Source organism: Phocoena phocoena, chromosome 6 (assembly GCF_963924675.1).
Source record: "Phocoena phocoena chromosome 6, mPhoPho1.1, whole genome shotgun sequence".
In the NCBI taxonomy this organism is placed as follows: domain Eukaryota; kingdom Metazoa; phylum Chordata; class Mammalia; order Artiodactyla; family Phocoenidae; genus Phocoena; species Phocoena phocoena.
In genome coordinates, this window is record NC_089224.1 from 11,848,748 (window position 1) to 11,869,015 (window position 20,268).

The 20,268-nt window shown below is 48.6% G+C and overlaps 1 protein-coding gene across 4 annotated transcripts; it reads left to right on the forward strand.

Annotated features, from left to right (window-relative positions):
- Window positions 1-242: 242 nt before the first annotated feature.
- Window positions 243-19,133, forward strand: STMN4 (stathmin 4). 4 transcript variants are annotated; one of them, XM_065878776.1, is made up of 6 exons: window positions 243-301; window positions 11,796-11,874; window positions 13,016-13,111; window positions 14,264-14,472; window positions 15,287-15,478; window positions 18,523-19,133. In XM_065878776.1, the coding sequence occupies exons 2-6, from the start codon at window positions 11,862-11,864 to the stop codon at window positions 18,580-18,582; spliced, it is 570 nt and encodes a 189-aa protein (XP_065734848.1). In that variant the 5' UTR covers window positions 243-301; window positions 11,796-11,861; the 3' UTR covers window positions 18,583-19,133. The 4 variants fall into 4 exon arrangements, with proteins under 4 accessions (XP_065734848.1, XP_065734847.1, XP_065734849.1 ...); XM_065878775.1 differs by lacking the exon at window positions 243-301 and adding an exon at window positions 13,767-13,847 and having other exon boundaries at window positions 11,862-11,874; window positions 18,523-18,582; XM_065878777.1 differs by lacking the exon at window positions 243-301 and having other exon boundaries at window positions 11,862-11,874; window positions 14,267-14,472; window positions 18,523-18,582.
- The last annotated feature ends 1,135 nt before the right edge of the window (window positions 19,134-20,268 follow it).

Consider the following 20,268-nt stretch of genomic DNA (forward strand, 5'->3'; position numbering starts at 1 on the left):
TCTTTCTTCATCACCACCCTCACCCTCTGGTTCACCAGCTCCAGAGGCAGCACAGAAAGCAAGCTATTTGTCTGACATCATCTTCTACTCCCCGGCCTGCTAAGAGTTACTCACTCAGGCAATCCCTGCTCCGCCAGAGGAGACTGTCCAATTGCCAAGCAACCCACTGTTGGCCAATCACGGAGCTTGGAGGTGATGTCATGGCAAGAGCTGAGCAGTGGTGCTGATGTGGAGAGAAGCCCAGGGTACCACTAATTGAGGGAGTGAAGAAGGGAGCAGCTCACTTCTAACTGGACTGCAGGTAAGTAGAAATAGAAGGCAAATTATTTGAGGCTTTTCAGACAAAAGAAAACAAAAACAACCCAGCAGCTGCAGAGAGGAGAAGCAAGGAGTCTGGCACCTATTGTGTTGCCTTTCGGTTTCACTCGATTAAACTTTGTCAAATCCTGGTGGAAACGGGGCGAGGTGAAAAGGATGGTGCCTGGCAGAGGGGCGAGGGTGGGCTCCAGGTGTTTCTTCTATCCTGGAGCTCAGGGGACAGAGGATGGGTGGGAATCAGATCGGATGTCCACGGTGAGTTCTTTCCGCATAAAAACGTTTTGTTGCTGAGGCAGAAAGGTTTTGTTCAGAGTCTGGCTTTCCCCAGAGCGGCTCAGGCCCACCAGAGCTCTTTCAAGCTGGAAGCTGCCCTGTGGTTTACGTTGCCTTTCTCAGCCACAGCTGTTCTGTCTCCTTTTCCCATTTGCATCATCCTTTGCTTTCTCCTCTGTCTGCACTGGGTTACTTTTTTCTCTTGGTTCTAAGGGTACAATGAGATCACCATCTCTTCTCGCTCCGCCCCACCCTGAGGCCAACCTGGTCCTACCTGGGCAGGGATGGCTGGCTGTAATGCTGCGAACTGCTGGAACCCACACCTGCCACACCCTGGTCCCTGCCTGTGACCCAGCCGCCCACCCCTGGCGCTCAGCCCGCCACCCTGGCCAGGAGTTTAGGCATTGTCCCCACCTCATCCCCAGGAACCAGGGATTTGACAGCCAGTGGCCAGCTCTGTCCCCACGTGGTGGTGCTGCCTTTGTTTTATTCCTCTTGGAAGGCACGGTCAGGTGTGAAGGAGTCTCATTGTCCTGAAAAGGGCAGGTCTCCAGGACCCTCTTGGGTGGCTCAGAAATATCCAGGCAGCACGTGTCGAAATACTTTGTGCAGGGACCCCCGTGTCTCAAGACCAAGAGAATAGTGGGGGCGGGGGAGGGACAGCCAGCAGGGTGGCCTGCAGGAGTCCTGCGGGGTGGATGGGAGGTTGAGAGGGGATGTGGGGGAATCTGTCTCCACTGAGGCTGAGGCTCCCTCTAGGGGGAGGAAGCCTCTCCCACAGACAGGGAGTCAGGGTGCCGGGGTGGGGGGGGGGCGGGGGGGATGAGATCATCTTTCAGATAAGGAGATAATCTAAGCGCTAGAGCCAGCCGTGAGGGGGCAGAGGGGAAAGGTCTGATCCACAGCTCCACAGAACAGAGCTGGAGTTGCCCGGAGACCCTGCCCCACCCTCTAGGGTCAGCCAGACCCCCTCTCCTCAGCTGGCACCACGCCCTCACCTTGCCACTGGGAATGATTCTTCCGCCCCTCCTTGAAGCCCACTTATCACTGCCAGAGCCAGAGCACCTGTCAGCAGGTCCCGGCCCTTCTGGGATCCCCAGCTTCACCTAGGCTGCTTGGGGAACAGGTTTGAAGTGGGCAAGGATCCTCAACTGCTGGATGGATCCGCCACAGAGCACTGTAGGGAGTGAGCTCCCCATCGCTGAAGCCGTCCAAGCAGAAGTTGGATGACCACCCAGCAGGGTAGCTGTAGAGGAGATTTCTGTGTTGTATTGGAGACTGGACTGGATTAGTGTTTTTCAGACTGCAGGTTGAGACCTGTTAGTGGATTGTGAAATCAATTTTGTGGGTTGTGACTGGTATTTTTTTTAGATAAAATGGGATAAAGTAGAGAAGAAAAAAGTCAAAATGCATCTCATATAGTAATGTTTCCTATACCATTTTTAGTTATATATTCTCAGTAATGTTAAATATAAATATATTATGTTTATAAATATATTTAATAAGTGTTATATTTATAAATAAATATGAATATATTTATGTTTATATTTCAGCTATATATAGGTGTATGTATATATATGTATATATATATATGTACAGTTATATATGTGTGTATATATGTATGTACATATATATACACATATACATATATATGTCAGTATCGTGACATATACCTACTGGATCATGATATAAAATGTAGGTCTTTATTGCGGATTTCAGTAAGAAAAAGGATTGAGAGACATTGGGCTAAGTAACCTCTAATTACTTTTCCTAACTATAAGACTGTACGCCTATGGATAACTCTTATTAGACTGTGAAGTTCATTTAAAATTTAAAAAGATTTTTGACTGTGGTAAAATACACATAATGTGAAATTTACCAGTTTAGCCACTTTTAAGTGTATCGTTCAGTGATATTAAGTGTTTCACATTGCTGTGCAACCATCACCACCATTCATCTCCAGAACTTTTTCACTTTCCCAAACTGAAACTCTGCCCCCACTAAACAATAACTCACCATTCTTCTCACCCCCGCAGTCCCTGGCTACCCCCATTCTACTTTCTGTCTATGAATCTTACTCTAGGTCCCTCATATAAGTGGAATCATAGTGTTTGTCTTTTTGTGACTGGCTCATTTCACTTAGCTGAATGTCCTCAAGGTTCATCCATGTCATAGACTGTGAACTTCTTACAAGGAGAACTGTTTTGTTCATAAGTGTCCCATGTACAAAATAAGTGCCCAGAGTCCAAGTGTTGTTTTAAATGGAAAACTGTGTCTCTTTAAGGAGAGACTTTGTTCTAAAGGACCCATCAAAGTCAGAGAAGTCTGGTCTAATATCGTCCCTCTTGAGCAGATTTTTGGACAGACATGTTATTGCTGGTGCGGTAGCGGGAGTGTCTTTGCATTTTTTGCTTCCTTATGTATATCTCATTATGGCTCAATCATAGAAATCCTAGGGCGAAGGGAGATTAGCTGCCTTCTCTCATACAACGAGGCCGCTTTAACCACATTTTCCCTGTGGGACGGAAGCAGGCTGACTGACAAGATTTAAAATAGAGCAATCAAGCCATAAACTGAGATGCAGAGAGCGAGGTCGTGGAACAGGAAACAAGGACATGGCAAAGAAGGAGGGTAAGAGAGAGCTAAAGCGAGACTGTCTACATGAAACCAACCATGTCGAATGGGAAAATTCAGATCTTTTGTGTTCTTGATTTTAAACAATTGGATATCTAAAAAATCAAGAGCATAACCAAAGAAAGGCTTCATTTTTCCTGAACCCCTAAGATCCTCTCTCCAGACCCCCTTGATATCTCCGTATTATTTCCTACTTACCTGGAGAGTATCATTTGGAGATCCAGAATTCCCAGAGATTTTGAAATCATGAGTAGGTAGACAGTTTGGGGGGTGGGGTGGGAAGGAGGATAGAAATTTGGAGGAAAATTCTAAAACATGCAATATGTAATTTTTATAATGCCGTGTAGGGAACCAAACTCTCTCCTTCCCCATCCCACACCCCTCCCCTTTTATTTTGGCTTGAGAAATAAACATACATCATGTATAATCTAATTTGCTTATTAAATTAGAACTTGCTATATTTAGAGATGTGATAGTCTTGGAAAAGTTTACTTTTTCTGCTTTTCTTTGGGGAAGTGTAAGGACCAAAGAAAAAAAAAATCTCCCCTGACATTTTAAAAAGCATTTTTCAGCGTTTTACATTTCTGGTCCCACAAGGAAGACAGGGAGACACACAGATAAAGGTACACCACCCCTGCCTTCTCACACACACCTATCTTGCTTCCCCAGCAAAGCTCGCTGGTTTTTTCCATCAATCCAGACTGATCATTGTGTGTCTACTGTCTCAGGGTCCTGCTGTCCATGGTGGGTGGTGAGAGGCAAGAGGACAGAACAGAAGGGGCAGGCATCTGGCGGGGTGGCCTAATTTATGACAGGGCACAGGCAACCTGAGGGTTCAGAGAACAAACAAGTGAATGTGAGTACAGAGAAAAGAGCTGAGCGCAGACTCTGGGGTAAAAGACCTGGCGGGGAGGGGGATGGGCAGAGTGCAGAGTTAACAGTGGATCATTTGGGTGTCGGTGCCCAGAAATCCAGACCAGGTAGGGAGCAAGGTTCAGACTGAGTATGTGGAAATAGGTGGATAGACTCGGTCTGCTGATGGCCCAAACACAACTGGGCTATAGGTCCCAGGACAGGTCTGTCTGTTTCCTAAACCTGCCACGAAACCAGATATGTATGGACTCAACAAAGATTCCATGAGTCCCTCCTGGAAAAAAAACTACTTCATAAGTAGTCTAGCTAATCAAAAAGTTTTATCAAATTAAAGAACTCAAGTACAAAAAAGACAGGCTATTGATAATGATCACCAAGAAAGAAAACACTAGAATTTAGTCATTGTCTAATTATAATCAACACGTTCATAAAGCTGAATGCAAATGTCAAATATCTTGAGGCTGGGGAATAGATCTATTAAATTCATCATTGTATTTCTCCTTCGTACCTCGCCTAGTGCATATAGTAGGTTCTTCATAAATATTTGTTGAATGAATAATGCAAGAAAGAAATCAATAATGATACTCCAGAACTGAAAATCCAAGTCATTGTGACAAAATCATGTTTGTAGGGAAAGGAAGCAAAAGTATGCTAAAACTCTTATCTCATAAAGAAGATTATTAGATACTGTTTTATTCTTCATGTAATGAAATTTACAGGCATACCTCACTTTATTGTGCCTCAGAGATATTGCTTTTTTTTTACACACTGAAGGTTTGTGGCAAGCCTGTGTTGTCAGATGATGGATAATTATTACTTAACAATAAGTATTTTTTAGACATAATGCTGTTGCACATTTAATAGACTACAGGATAGTGTAAACATAACTTTTATATGCGCCGGGAAACCAAAAAATTCATGTGACTTGTTTTATTGCGACATTCGCTTTGCTGTGGTGGTCTGGAACTGAATCCGCTATGTCTTCAAGGTCTGCCTGTAGACATAAATGATTTTAACTTAAAGATAAAAGCAAGATGTAAAACTTACAAAGCACTGGAGAAGAATGAAAGAACAAAGAAAGAGTAATATTGCAAAAGAGAAGGGTCTCGCTTTAAGGTAGCTAAATGTTGGGCCAGAAACAAGGCTTTGCTCCTTCGATTTTATCTTGGGAACGACACTGGACCTCTTGGGCCCTCTGAAAAAGGGCGTGAACCGGAAACGCTAAAGATCTCCATGGCTCCTCCCACTTATGGGCAGAGAGCTTGACCCCGGGAAATGATCACAAATCTATTGCTTTTTCTCTGCTGATGTGAAAATGATTTAATTTACTACACTTGGTAGGTCATGTGTGTGCATTTTAACAGGGACTTTCTGAGGCAATGCCTGACACAAAAGAGAGCTTAATGGTGAGACTGGGCCACCCATGGTTGGGGGGCCGATCTGGCACAGGCAAGCCTTTGTGTATCCTTCAGCCACATGCCCCAGGCAATCATTCATCTTGCTTACATTTACACTTGGCCTTGTGTCTAAAGAAGTACAATGGAACTTTGATATAAGAAGACTCTGGTTGAAATCCCATCTTTATCATTTTCTATTTATACAACTTTAAGCAAATCAAGTCACCAACCTGAATTGATCATCTGTAAAATGGGTATATTAGTATCTGTTTGATAGGATTTGGAGAGAATGAAATGATAAAATATATATGCCCAGATTACAACTATGTAAAAATAATAGACATAAAAAGAAAACTAGAAGGAAATGCCAATACCAAAAAGCAGTAAGATGACAGGGATTTGTTTCCTTTTCTCTGTCACATAGATGTTCTGAAATATGATATTAATATGTTTGTAATTAAAACATTATAGATAAAAGGAATAGATGCATATATATATATGCACTTGAAAGTGCCTGGTAAACTGTAAAGCACTACAAAATATTCCTCTTGTGACTAGGAGTTAGATTACAGGGACGTGTTCTATATGTTGATGCTTCCAAGTGCTTTGACCCCAGGACCTCACACAGAGCTGGGTTCCAATCCCTTGCACTCCCTCCAGCAACCCTGCACAGAAGCCCATGCCCCTGACTTTTACTTCTAATATATTGACTCTTCTGCATCTATTGAATGGAAAATAAAATTAGCCCAGAAAGTGCCATCACTGTGGATTATTTGGGGTTGTCCATTCTGCAGACTTAATTTTCTTCCTCTGGCTTGCCTACAATTAGGAGGGGCTCCTCAGACTTACGCCACCAGAGCTCTGCACTTGCCAACAGGTGACACCTCCTTCTTTCCTGGAAACACCATTTCTAGGAAACGAAGCTGCATTTCTCAGCGTGTTAGCGACTGTCTGGGGCTCCCACCATTTCTTCCCTTTGAAGCCTCGGAAGCAAACCTAATGGTGGGGGAGCGGGGCGGTGATCAGACAAGCACCAGTTTCCCAAGGTCAGTTAATGCCAAATGACGGTCAACCCTCAGTATCTGAAGGTTCCACATCCACAGCCATGGAGGGCGGACTGTACCACGCCTGGGACTTGAGCATCCATGGATTCTGGTATCCGTGGGGGTCCTGGAACAGATCCCCTGCGGATCTGGAGGGATGACTATATTCTGCTTTGCCCAGTGTCCGTCTGTGAATCTCAATAGTCCCTTCTTGGCCTGTGCTCTAAAATCTACTCTTTCTCCCTGTAGAACATGGTCCTTGTTACTGCCAGAGAATTGCCAAAGGCTAGCAGAAACTTCCAGAGGCTCCAAATTCCCACCCAGGGGACCCATGTCATTCTTTCATTATTGAAAACCCCTGTGGTTATTTTAGGAAGTAGCTGAGGGCTTGGCACAGAATTAAATATTCAATAAATATTGTGGAAGGGATGAAAACCACAATCATGAAAAAATAATTTATCTCCTTTTTTTTTTAAAAACCCAAAGAAGACTGCCAATCAGTGCGAAATAACCAGGTTACTATGTGGACATGATACGTATGGATATGATTCTGACATTTAAGTAGCTCATGCAGCTTACTTCCAGTGATTACAATTTCGACAGGACTTTTAAAAAGACTGATAATTGGCATGAACCTAAAGAGCCAGCTTCCTGTACTGCTTGTGGCTAAAGCACGTGGGTCAGAGCTCAGCGCTTCCACGGCCTGACTCTGTACCACAGTTCTTTTACTGTCTCTGAACACTCTTAAGGTCCACTCTATTCAAACCATTTAGATGTGCATTAGCTTATTTTCTCTCAAAAACAGTCCACGAGATGTGACACATCCTGATGGCATTATCTGGGCAGTGTTTGCAGTGACAAATAAAACGCTCACTTGGGTTGTGTTGGCGGTCAGAGATGCCTCCGGAGACCAGGCGTGCACACAGTAAAAGGCCACGTGGCATCTGAGAGCTGGATGCTCTTCTCTGTCAGCCACTGGCCACAAGAAGTGATAGCTATTATTGTTGAGATGATCCTCGGCATCACCATTTCCTCTCTTCCTTTTTTTTTTTTTTTTTTTTTTTTTTTGCGGTACACGGGCCTCTCACTGTTGCGGTGAGCACTGGGAGCTGAAATGCAATGAACGAATCATGGATTTGAACCCTGGCTCTGTCACTTATTGAGTGTATTAGTTTCCTACGGCCGCTGTAACAAATTATCACAAACTTAAAGGCTTAAATCAACAACAAATCCTTCTCTTGACGTTCTGGTGTCCAGAAGTCCAGAAATGAAGGTGTCAGTAGGGCCTCACTCCCCCAAAAACTCTAGGGGAGGGTCCTTCCTGCTTCTGCCAGCTTCCAGTGTTCCAGGCATTCCTTGGCTTGTGGCAGCTCACTCCAACCTCTGTCTCCATCTTTACATGGTCTTCTTCTCTTTGTGTATCTCTCCCCTGCATGTTTCTTTCTTTATTTTTTTTTCTTTTTTCTTTTTCTTTTTCTTTTTTTTTTTTTTGCGGTACACGGGCTTCTCACTGTTGTGGTCTCTCCCGTTGCGGAGCACAGGCTCCGGACGCACAGGCTCAGCGGCCACAGCTCATGGGCCCAGCTGCTCCGTGGCATGTGGGATCTCCCCGGACCGGGGCACGAACCCGGGCCCCTGCATAGGCAGGCGGACTCTCAACCACTGCGCCACCAGGGAAGCCCCTCCCCTGCATGTTTCTTAGAAGGACACTTGTCATTGGATTGAGGTGCCACCCAGATAATACAGAATGATCTCATCTTGAGATCCTTAACTTACTTAAACCTGCAAAGACCCTTTCCAAAGAAAGTCACATTCCCAAATTGCAGGGATTAGGATGTGGACATACCTTACTGGGGGACACCATTCAACCCATTACACTGAGTGACCCTAGAAATGCCACTTAGCCTCTCTGAGCCACAATTCGCACCTGTATAAAACAGGAATAGTAATTCCTACATCACAAGGTCATGATGAAAAAGTGAAATCATTTGTCACATAGTAGATGCTCTATAAATACACATGCTTAATGATGCAGATTCCAGCCCTGTGAAGCTGAGAGATCTCAGTTGCAAATCCCTTGGCCATGCATACCTCTGCTCATCTTTTTTTTTTTTTAAATCTTCTTTTTTTTTTTTAATTTATTTAACCTTATTTTTTGGTCACACTGCACGGCCTGTGAGATCTTAGTTCTCCAACCAGGGATCAAATCAATGCCCCCTGCATTGGAAGCGTGGAGTCTTAACCACTGGGCCGCCAGGGAAGTCCCCTCTGCCCATCTTTAGGATGTCTCCTCTTCCCAGCCCCATCTTCTTTCTCTGTCTCTCTGGCCTGTGTTCTCTACTTGATTCCTCCTACACCTAAAATTCCTAGCATAACATCTTCCATTGACGTGTAGAGAGAGCACTTAATACCTATTTTTCATTCAATCATATCCTGAGGCTAGACTGTTTTTCCCCCCCGAGTCCCCAGGACCGTGGAGGAGACAGCAGTTAGCATCCAGTCCTTCCACTGGCCACAAGAGAAGAGCTTGTAAGTCAGAAGACCTGGATCCTACAGCCAGCTCTACACCAGCTAGCTGTGTGACCTTAGCTAAGAGTCTTAACATCTCTGAGCCCCAGGTTCTTTATGAAAAGCAAAGCTGATGATGCCTGTCTTAACAGCCCAGACCAGCCTCCTGCAAAGATCAACTGGGATAATGTAAGCGACCAGAACCGTAATCAGTAAAGTGCTCCATGAGTGTAGGGTCTTAATTATCATTTCCAGCTCAAGCCAAAGGGTGAGGTCCCTGACTCCAGATACCCACACCTACAGAAAAAGCCCAGCTCAGTCCCCCTTCTTTCTCAGGGTGCCTTCTCTGCCTCCTCTTTCCTATTTGGACCCCCACTTCTGATTCATTACCCAGGTTAAGGTCCAAGGCCATGCCCTGCCCTGGCAACGGCTCACTCCCTCTGCCAGTCACCCCATCAATCAGCCTGGACATGAATGGGAGATGGTGTGGAACAGAGCTCATGACCAGGACTGTCGTATCCAGGCACTTAGCCCGCATCCCTGTTTGGGGACTCGCTGGTACTGCCAGGATCAACTTGACTCCGAGGAGAGAGGGCCCATTGTGCTGCATCGGGAGGGGCACGACAGGGGCCTCTGGCTCCAAAGCACAAGGAGAAGAACACAGAGACGCTGCAGGGAACAGAGCCCTTCAAGGTCAGCTGACCTGGTTTCAAATCTCTGCACTTTCACTTTTTAGCTGCGTGACCCTGAGCAAGCCATACAAACCCTCTGAGCCTCCGTTTCCTCACCTGCAAATGGGGACCACAGTCCTTACCTGCAGGGCTGGTGAGGCCTCGGAAGCAGGTGTGTGGTACCCGGTAGCGACCTTGTTGTAAAAAGCAGGGGAAAAGGAACTAATATTTATGAAACGTTCCCTTTTGCTGGACGCTTTTCTCATTTAATTTGTACAACTCTGTGCAGAATTAAGATGGGGCGAGCAAGGCTAGACATGTGAAGTAACCAGTAACATCTACGAGAGAGATGAAGTCTGTCTGACTCCACACTGGCCCAGCCCCACAGCCAGAGCTGAGCCTGCTGCCCCCATCCGCTCCCCTGCCCATCCCCAGCCAGGACAGACCCTGGTCCCCAGAGGGAAAACACCTCAGTAAGCAGGGAAAGGGCTTCTCAGTTAGTCTCAGAGTCCCTCTGGCTCACGGCGCGGCAGGCAGGGAAACTGTGGGCTCATGCCACCCTCTGCTGGCACAGCGACCACTGAGAGTGGCTGTGTTTGTCGGGGTTCTCCAGAGAAATGGACCAATAGGATACACATAGAAAGAGATTTATTATGAAGGATTGGCTCATGCAATTATGGAGGTTGAGAAGTCTCACCATCAGAGCTGGCTGCAAGCTGGAGGCCCAGGAAGGCCAGTGGTGTAAATCTAGTCCAAGTCTGAAGGCCACAGGGCCAGGAGCTCCCGTGCCTGAGGTCAGGAGAAGACAGACGTCCCAGCTTCAAGCAGACAGGGAAAATTCTCCCTTTCTCCGCCTTTTTGTTCTACTCCCTCAATGGATTGGGTGATGCCCACCCACACTGGGGAGGGTTATTTTCTTTACTCAGTCTGTCACGCAAACGTTCATCTCTTCCAGAGACAACCTCACAGACACACCCAAGGGTGATGCTGACCAGCTATCTGGGCATCTCTCAGCCCAGTCGAGTTGACACAAAAATTAACCATCACAGCGGCCAAGGATCAAGTGGTCCCCATGACGGCCACTCACAGCTGGCTATTCCTCACTCCAGATAGTAGCTTTCAGGAGATTCCTGTCACCTCCTGTCCCCAGACACTCCCCAATCTGCTCCCTCCCTGCCTCTCCTGTTACGCCTCCTTCACGCTTTCTGGTCCGGCATCAACCAGCTTGAGACCCCATAGACGCCGGGCTTTCTCAGCCTGATTTGCACGTGCTGTTCCCCCAGTAGAACGCCCTCCCTGCCATCTCCTGCTTCATTTCCACTCATCATTCAGAAGTTCCAGGGCTGGTAACATCAGGGGGCCCTTCCTAGCTCCCCAGGCCTTGTGCTGAGTCTGGAGCCCTGTCTCTGAGCTCCCACAGTAATCCCGAATGCGGATTTCCATCTCTGCACGAATCACACAATGATTACCTTATTCCTTAGTATTTGTTTATTCTCATACTCCAGGGTTGTCTTAAAGGGGGTCAAGCAGTGCTTAGAACACTGGTTCGGAGCAGGCAGGGGGCAGGAGAGTGAGGGGGAACTGAAGAGGTATCTTGACATCCTCTGTCCAATGTCAGAATGCTCTGGGCAGGAAGGTCTGGGCCGGGTGTAGGGAGGAATTCAGGACACAGAGTTATTCTGCAAATACCTCCCAGGCGATTCTGACTTAGGGTTTGTTTCTCACCTTTGACCTTTCCTTCGGACCAGGCCACTGAGCTGCATAGGGAGACAGATCAACATCCGTTGATACATTCAGTTTGGGGAAACCCATGTTTGAGTCTCGGGGGTCTTGCGATTGGGAAACCAATTATGAAATGATAAACTTCTCAATTATGAAATTTTCCAAGTTCAGTGCTTGGAAACTGAACTTGACTGAGTGACGTGGAAGGGGGGGGCCGGTGTTTGGGGAAGGGAGAGTCAGCCTGGAGGTGGGGGCAGATGACGTACCTCCTGGGATTTCCTCCCCAGTTGTGTAAAGACCTTCCTTATGCGAATAACCTGTCAGCTAAAACGATCTGCTTTTCGGATTTGTGACAGTGTCCTGAGCTGGTGGCAGACCTACCCTGACTTTCACTAGGACTCACCTCTCACATTCCAGAAAACATGACCCTCGCGGGTAGGTACAAAAACCGTTTACGTAATGGGGCACTACAGCATAGGGTATTTCTGTAAACGCATAGATGTACTTACATGTGCATAGAAAAGATAAAAGGCTGACAGGAAATACACCTAAGGGTTAAAAGAGGTTATCTTTGGATGAGGCGTGGGATCACAGCTGAGCTCTTCTTCCTTTTACTCATCAGCACTTGTTTTTAAAAAAGTCTTTACAATGCCCATGTATTATTTTTGCAGTTAATCCTGTTTTCAATTTGTAAAAGGAAATGAGGGGAGAGTTCAGGGCAGTAGGGATGGGGGAGGGGCCCAGAGGAGGTGGGTTGGACTGGACCCAACAAATCAACTCTAGAGAATTCCCTGGTGGTCCGGTGTTTAAGACTGGGCACTTGCACTGCTGAGGGCCTGGGTTCGATCCCTAGCCAGGAAACTAAGATCCCACAAGCTGTGCGATGTGGCAAAAAAAAAACCCAACAGTTATCAGCTCTAACTCATGACCTCGCAGTTTCCAAATCCTTCCCAAACACTGAGAGACCAAATGGGGGTGGGGGGACCCCTCCAGCCCTCATGGACACCAACCTCACTGGCTTTGACCACTGCACTGGGATGGTCAGGGAAAGCTCACAGCCTGACCTTGTCACCCAGGGAGAGGCAGGACCACAGGGATGGCAGTGGCCTTCTTTACCTTCAGGGAAGCACTGCCAAGTACTCTGAGAATGGAGTGTGGGTTTCCTCCGTCCTGGAGCAAAAGGAACAGAATATCCTGGGCACGTACGGGGACATAGAAATTGAGGTCCAGGGTGCCGGCGGGGGCGAGGGCACTGGTGCTTGAGGTCCATACCTGCAGGCATTTTGCGTTCAGTACCACAAAGGGAGATGATGTGCTGGAGAGAAGATGGGGGCCTCCGGGTGCCCCGGAAGGCGCAGGTAGACGGAAGTGGGTCCAAATCACACACAGGGATCCTGAACAGAGCTGCTCAGGGCAAAAGGGGCTGGGTCTCCAACCAAGGGGTGGATTTGGGTGGTTTGGGTGCCTCTGTGGAGCTCGGTGACCCCCCACTGCTCAGGCACCCACACTTGCATGGGTGCTGGCTTCTGAGCCTAGGAAGGGGGTTGCCCTCTTCACCTGTCGGGTGTTTCCACAGCCTACAAAGAGAAGATGAAGGAACTCCCGCTGGTGTCCCTGTTCTGCTCCTGTTTCCTGGCAGACCCCCTGAATAAGTCATCCTATAAATATGAAGGTACGTGAGGGTCACAGTCAGAAGAGTAAAGACGGAAGCTTCCCGTAGCTTGCATCCAGGAGGCCAGCACCTCCACCGCAGTTTCCTGAAAATCTCCCCCCTACACTGCATTCTCTTTCCCAGAGCCCGTAAAATCACCACAGCTGATTCTGAGGGTCTAAGTCCCACGCGAAGGTGGGCGTGGGGCTGCGGCCTGGGGGACCAGACAGCAGCTGGGGGTCTGAGTCAGACCCTCTGCAGAGCGCCCTCGATCTCAGCTTTTGTTCGTGCGCCGTGGAGGACGCAGAGGCCGAGTAGACAGGGGGTCTGCCCTCGGGGACACCTAGCCTAGAAGGGGGACAGTCATGGTGTAAATGAGCCGCCCACAGGTCTCCTCAGTGAAGGGTCGAGAATGCTCTGAGCAGGTCCAGATGTGGCAAGGGACTTCCGCCCTTCAGCCACCCAAGGAGGCTCTGGGATCGCTATGCCACCTGAGCGCTGTGACAGGTCCCAGGACACTGGCAGGGAGCACTGAATGGCCACGTCCTGATTGGAGGTGGTGGTCAGGGCATAGGTCACCTCTTAGTTTCCTGGGGCTTCAAAGGAAAGGATGGATTTGGTCTGGAAATGACAGGTGGGAGTGTTTGGGTCACCTGAGATTGTTTTTTCTGTTTAGGCTGGTGTGGGAGAGAGTGTAGGAGAAAAGATGAAAGCCAGCGGAGAGACAGTACTGACTGGAGAGAAAGAAGAGAGCAGGGTAGGATGGGGCAAGGGGAGAGGTGTCCGAAGCCTGAGCCGTTGGATTGGTAGCGGGGCAAGGAGCGGATGGGAGGTGGGTGGTAAGTAAACGCCTCAGTGTGTGCCAATATAAGCAAGAGCTCAGCCACTGGAGGAATCTTGTCAGAAGCAGAAGCAAAGCCAGTTGCTACAGCCATTATTAGAAATCCCTTATCCTGGGGCCCCTGCTCGCAGAGTCTGAGACCTTCCTGTGGCTACCAACTCCTTCAGCCCCATCAGGCCCAGCGACATTTGGTGCCATGTTTAGGACAGACCCAGAACCCTGGTCATTGGTCTGCCTTGGGGACCTCAGACCTCCCATGTATGTGTGCATGCTTTAGGGGGGGCCCCATATGGTCTTCAGGGGGTGAGCAGCCCCTTTTCTGCTCTCTGTAGCAGACACGGTGGACCTGAACTGGTGTGTAATTTCCGACATGGAAGTCATCGAGCTGAACAAATGCACCTCTGGCCAGTCCTTTGAAGTCATCCTGAAGCCACCCTCCTTTGATGGGGTGCCCGAGTTCAATGCCTCCCTCCCCCGGAGGCGAGACCCATCGCTGGAAGAAATCCAGAAGAAACTGGAAGCGGCTGAGGAGCGAAGGAAGGTCGGTGCTGTCCCTTTTTCCCCTCTGTCTGAGCACGAGGGGGAAGATGTTGAGGAAGACAGGTGGTGGCTCTGAGCTGGGGGTCAGGTCACCACCAACCTATAGGTATCTAGGCAGCTCTTCCAGGCACCAGGCAGAGAATGAGACACCATTGAGGGAAACAAAGAAGGAAAAGCCCCAGGTCTCTAGGAGTTTGGTTAGGGGGATAAGTCACTGAATTACATAACTCCCAGAGGTGACCTTATTGTGACAAGGTAAGACATTGACCAACACTAAGGAGTTAGGGAAAGCTAGACAATTAAGGAAAGGGGTCCTTAATTGGGGGAGGGGGAAGAAGGTCATGGCATGGTATACCTTCACCCCTTGGTGTGCCTTCCTCGCTTTCTACGGATTCTTATGGCCCAACTCTTATGCCATTTCTGTGTAAGCTTTCCTTCATATTTGAAGCTGAAAATTATCACTCTTGAATTCCTATAGCACTTCTTTTCTATCTCTCAAGGCATATGTCGCATGCTAGCCTGGGTTAGAGTTATTTATACATTCTTGTCTCTAGTAGACTTTTTTCTTTCCCAAGTTGCTGGAATAGTGCCTGGTACTTAGTATCTGGTCACTCCATATTTGTGAATGAATGAAAAAGAGGACCAAGGGTCCAGTGGGAGAATCCAGGAAGTGTCCTTGCTTCCTGCCAATGGGCCAGGCAACCAGGCTCAGGGAGGCGTGTGTTCTGAGTGTGGAGCTCTTAAGTCATGATGCTAAAAACACACCCTGGCATGCTCACCTTCAAGGGCCTCTTTCTCCCTCCATGCTCCACTAGTACCAGGAAGCTGAGCTTCTGAAGCACCTGGCAGAGAAGCGAGAACATGAGCGGGAGGTGATCCAAAAAGCCATTGAGGAAAACAACAACTTCATCAAGATGGCAAAGGAAAAACTGGCTCAGAAGATGGAGTCCAACAAGGAGAACCGGGAGGCCCACCTTGCCGCCATGTTGGAACGGCTGCAAGAGAAGGTAAGTGGTCTTGGATCAGAGAGGAGACTCTTGGGACCTGTTCCTCCTTCCACGGCAAGTATAATGGACACGCAGACCATTTCAGGGAGCAGGCAGCCTCAAGCAAGAATTCTGTTAGGCTGGATCCTTAGAGAGTTCCAAGGGATGATTGGGGAAGTCATAGGCAAGAAAAATGAACCGAGATTTGGAGTTCCTTGGGTGACATGCTGCCCAGCTACACAACTGAAATTTCTTATTGTCTGAGGGAGATCAGACCTCTTATCTTCTAGAGAAAGCCTGCCTAATGCAGGGGAGTAGGGATGAACGAGCAGTTATACATTCCTGGCTTCATCCTTGAATGGACCGATTTGACTTAATGAAAGATGCTGACTTGAGCTCTTGGCTCTAAGCCAAGGGCATGATGAGCTGAGTTGCCCACTGAGCAGGAAACACAATCCTCTCCAAGTCTCTTGATATGGACTGAGTGAGTCACTGGTCTTTCCAATATTCTGCCTCTTGTCAATAAACCAAATGGTGTCGCCTGAAGATGAGAAACGTGAGAGACTGGGGTTGGTCCCACGTGTCAGTGGAATAACAGCCCGTTCTGCTGAGAACATGCTGGCCTCGTTTCCTGAGTCCCAAGGCTGCCCCAGTTTCTCCTGCGGCTCCTGGGAGAGCTCCAGCTCTGTGTTTTATTTCCAGGCGCCGCCTGCTGCGCGGTGACTCCCGGGACCCGATCGGTGGCCTCGTCCCATGGTGAGCTGCGTGGTCCCCGCTCCTTTCTGCCCAACCACCTAGAGTCTCAGACCCTTGGCAAAGCGACTAGAAAGATCTGGTTTCTTCACAGGGGATCTGGATGTTGTGTAGGCCCTGCAGCTGGCCAGCATGTGGCAGGTCCTCCGCTCTCTTTCTCCATCCTTCTAGGGGCAGCAAGGCCTCCATCAAGTATCACATGGGAGGGAAGTGTTCCGGGTCTGATTTCAGGCTTCCCCAGTTATTGAGGGATGGGTAGGAGCAAACTCTTGCAGGAAAAAAAAAAAAAATTAGGGATTGGGATAGGATGGGGCATGGGTTCTTAGGCTAAACCCAAGGGAAATATTGAGGCTAGAGCCACGATATGGCATTTGAAAAATTGCAAAACATTTTTATTTCATCATACCCCTATCCTCACAATGAGGTAGGCAGGATGGGTGTTATCCTTATTTTACTGATGAGGAAACCATGTTAGAGAAGGTCAAATGACTTGTCCAGGGTCACACAGCCACTAAGCAGTGCAGCTGGGACTACAGCCCAGTTCTTTGGATATGAGGCCAGGTGGCTCTTTTTTTCTTTCTTTTTTTTCAAAATTTGGCCATGCCATGTGGCCTGTGGGATCTTAGTTCCCCGGCCAGGTATCAAACCTACGGTCCCTGCATTGGAAGCACGGAATCTTAACCACTGGACCACCAGGGAAGTCCCAGGTGGCTCTTTCAATGCTTGTTTCAGGGAGACCAGCCCACAATCATCCTGCCGGCTTTCTGTCAGACAGGGAGCCACTGGAGGCCAAGGAAAGGGAGTCCAGAAACCTAGGGTTCTGTTCAGTGAGCTCACTTGGGAATAGAGGTAGATTCTGAGCTAGAGAGATGGGGAAGGTCCACAGTCTGGAGGAAGCGCTTTGGAAGTGAGATAAGCCTTAAAGAAGCAAGATGTCAGAGCAGACATCTGCGTGAGCATCACTCCTCTGGAATCTTGACCACTCTTCACCTTTGCCCAACGATGAAGACAGGAGGTGGGATGAGAGACAGGTGTGTGCTCTGCCCCAGGCCAGGGACACCTATAAAGATGTCTCTTTGTCAGTACTTGTGTGAATCACTGGCCATCCGCACCAGACTCACTTGGTGTAAAGTTTAAAACTACAGATACCTGGACCCTACTCCAGACCTACCAATCCCGGCTCTCTAGGGATGGTGCCTAAGGACCTCAGTTTAACAAGCTTCTCAGGTCATGCTGACGAACAGCAAGGTTGAGAACCACTGCTAGACATACCACTCCTCACATTTTCCCCAGGGATGTGGAAAGTTCTAGGGCCTCTCCAGGGACAGATCTGTAGTTTAAGGTACATCCTGGGACCCTGGGCTGCCTCAGTGGGTCTCCCCCAGGCGGATCCATACCTGGATGTGATGATATCTGGGTGGATGCCAGGCTCTGGCAGAGAGAGGATTTACTGAGCACCTACCGTGCACAAGGTACCATATGAGGAACTGAGAGATACAAAGAGGAAAAGGCACGCTCCCTGCCCACAAGGAGGACCCAGACGTCTTCACCATGAGCAGGGATGTAAGGTAGACCGAGATAAGCCCTAAAAGTGAACACTAAAATCACAGAATTCTAGAGGTAAAAGAGCTTCCCATCCATGCCCCTCCCTTTTAATACCAGAGAACTGAGCCTGACGGGTGAAGTGAGCTGGTCAAAGACACACAGCTGATGGGCGTTTGAAGTCAGATCCTATCATTTGGTTTCATGATGCTGACGCACAAAAGAGGATTCTTTTACCACACTTACAAAAAAGCCACTTTGTGGAGCTGGACATTTCCAGAAGTTCTTTAGTCGATTTATACTTTACAAGCCCTCACCTTTCGTCAGGGGGCTTAAGACAACCCTCACTAAGGAGATGGACAGGAAACACAAGGGGAGTCCAGTTGCCTATGTGCAGGGGCGACCGGCAGTGAGTTCTACCTGCTCTTCCGGCACAAGCTACATGGCGCTACTCCTTACATTAGGTCAAGCAGTGTAATCAGTGCAGCCCCCAGACGGCCAGGTAAGGGCGGTGGAGACTGGTGGTCCCTGCCAGGTGGGTTCCCCCAGGGAGGCTGTGTCTAGTCAACGAGCATCCAGGGGCCCCACCAGCAGGCTCGTTCACCTGCGACCTTCTGCCCCTTCTCAGGACGCCTTGGCAGACCCTGCTCGTCACTTCCTGTGGTGGCCAGTGGTGGCCACACTCTTTGCTTTGGCTCTCCTGCCCCTCGGCCTTCCTTTATCCTGGGAAAGCCCGTGTGACCTGTCCTTCTCCCTCCCTTCCTTCCCAGGACAAGCACGCGGAGGAGGTGCGGAAAAACAAGGAGCTGAAGGAGGAGGCCTCCCGGTAAAGCCCAGAGGCAAAGAAGTTTCCAGAACGGCCGGACAGCTCCAGCGGCTCCGCAGTTCCCGAGGCAGCCTCGCCCGCCGCTGGCTGCTCTCCCAGCACTGGGGTTTGGGGGGAGGGGGGTGGCCAGGGGCGTTTCCTCTGCTTTTGGTGTTTGTACGTGTTAAGAATTGACCTGTGAAGCCATCCTATTTGTTTCAGGGGAACAATGATGGGGTGGGAGAGGGGAGAAAAGGAGCGAGGTTTGGAATTGGAGATAGAGGAGGACTCGTGGGCATTTGCTACCCAGCCCAGGGCAAGTCCTCAGCTTCTCTTCACAGTGAGCATCCGGGCACCGCCTTGAGGGAAGTTAAAATCAGGCGGTAGAATTCCGACTGAAGGGCGGAGTCCTGGGTGGAGCGAGGGCTGCAGGGCGTGACCAGAGACGCCAGCAGGGGGTGGGGGTGGGGTCTGCGGCTGGGGGATGTCTGAGTGTGTGTGTGTGTGCGTGTGCGTGTGTGTGTTTTAACCATCATCTTTTGATCATCATGACCAATAATGAAACATTTACTCCAAGTCTCCGGTTTTTTATTTCTTGAATTTGTCCTTTGTGTAATTGATAGAATGTTCTTGAATTTGGTTTCTACCCATCAGGTGCCAGATGCCCCTTTTATTCCTTAGTTGGACCATCAGAGTATCTGAGGTGCTGGGTGAGGAGGGTTGAAACACGCCAGCCTTCCTTTTACCACCCTGCCCCCCGCCCCCCATCCCCCGCTTGTGGGCTGCCCCGTGTTGGACTGAGTGCACTGAATTGGTAAGAAAACAAATCCAATTTCCTTTGCATGGATTGACATTCTAATGTGGTCCCCGAGATGCAGAGTAAGAAGGAAGTCCTCACTTTAGGGGTGTGGGATGCTAGGTGGTCACAAATAGCGAGCTAGTGAGGAAATAAAACGTTTGTTAGTGGAAAGCAGAGGGGATCATTTCAGATCCAGCAGTCATCCCTTTATCCAGAACGCCAAACCACGGTTGGGAAAGGAGTCTCCCTCCTCCTATCCCTGCAAACAGGAGTGGGGTGGGGGCAGCCTGTGTGAACAGGATCCCAGGGCACCTCCCCACCCTGCCCCTCACACTGTAGTTTCGCACAGCTTTGTAAATAAATCGTTTGGTATTGCTATCCCCTCTGCCCCCACTAGTGGTACTGCAATTTAGCTTCATTTTAGAATAGGATAACAGGAGGGATCAGAGATGATGATGATGATGATGGTGGTGGTGGCAGCTAACACATAGGCAACATTTACTAGATGCCTGACAATTTTCTGAGTCAGTATATATATATACTCACTTAATCCTCACAACAACTCTATTATCCCATTTTGCAGACAAGGCAACTGAGGCTTAGAAAGGTTAAGTAACTTGCCCAAGGCCACACAGGTTGTAAGTGAGAGAACAAAGACGTCAGTTCTGGTGTTTTGCTTCCAGAGTCCAAGTTCTTAGCTCCTGCACTGTGCTGCTTCTCAACACTCTCGAACTAGGATATGTCTTAGGACAGTGTTCCTCAGACTGCGAGTTGTAACTCATCGGACTGTGAAATCAACTTAGTGTGTGCCACCCAAAGTTAATTTTTTAAAAATATGAACAGAAGAGAATTTAAATGGAAACGGAAATAGAAAATAACATATCAAAGTGATTCCAGGCAGTAATGGAGATA

Coding starts and splice junctions, on each gene's coding strand:
- STMN4 (XM_065878775.1), top strand. Junction 13,848..14,263: donor GAGAGAAAGAAGAGAGCAGG/GTAGGATGGGGC, acceptor TGCTCTCTGTAG/CAGACACGGTGGACCTGAAC. Junction 15,479..18,522: donor TGGAACGGCTGCAAGAGAAG/GTAAGTGGTCTT, acceptor CTTCCTTCCCAG/GACAAGCACGCGGAGGAGGT.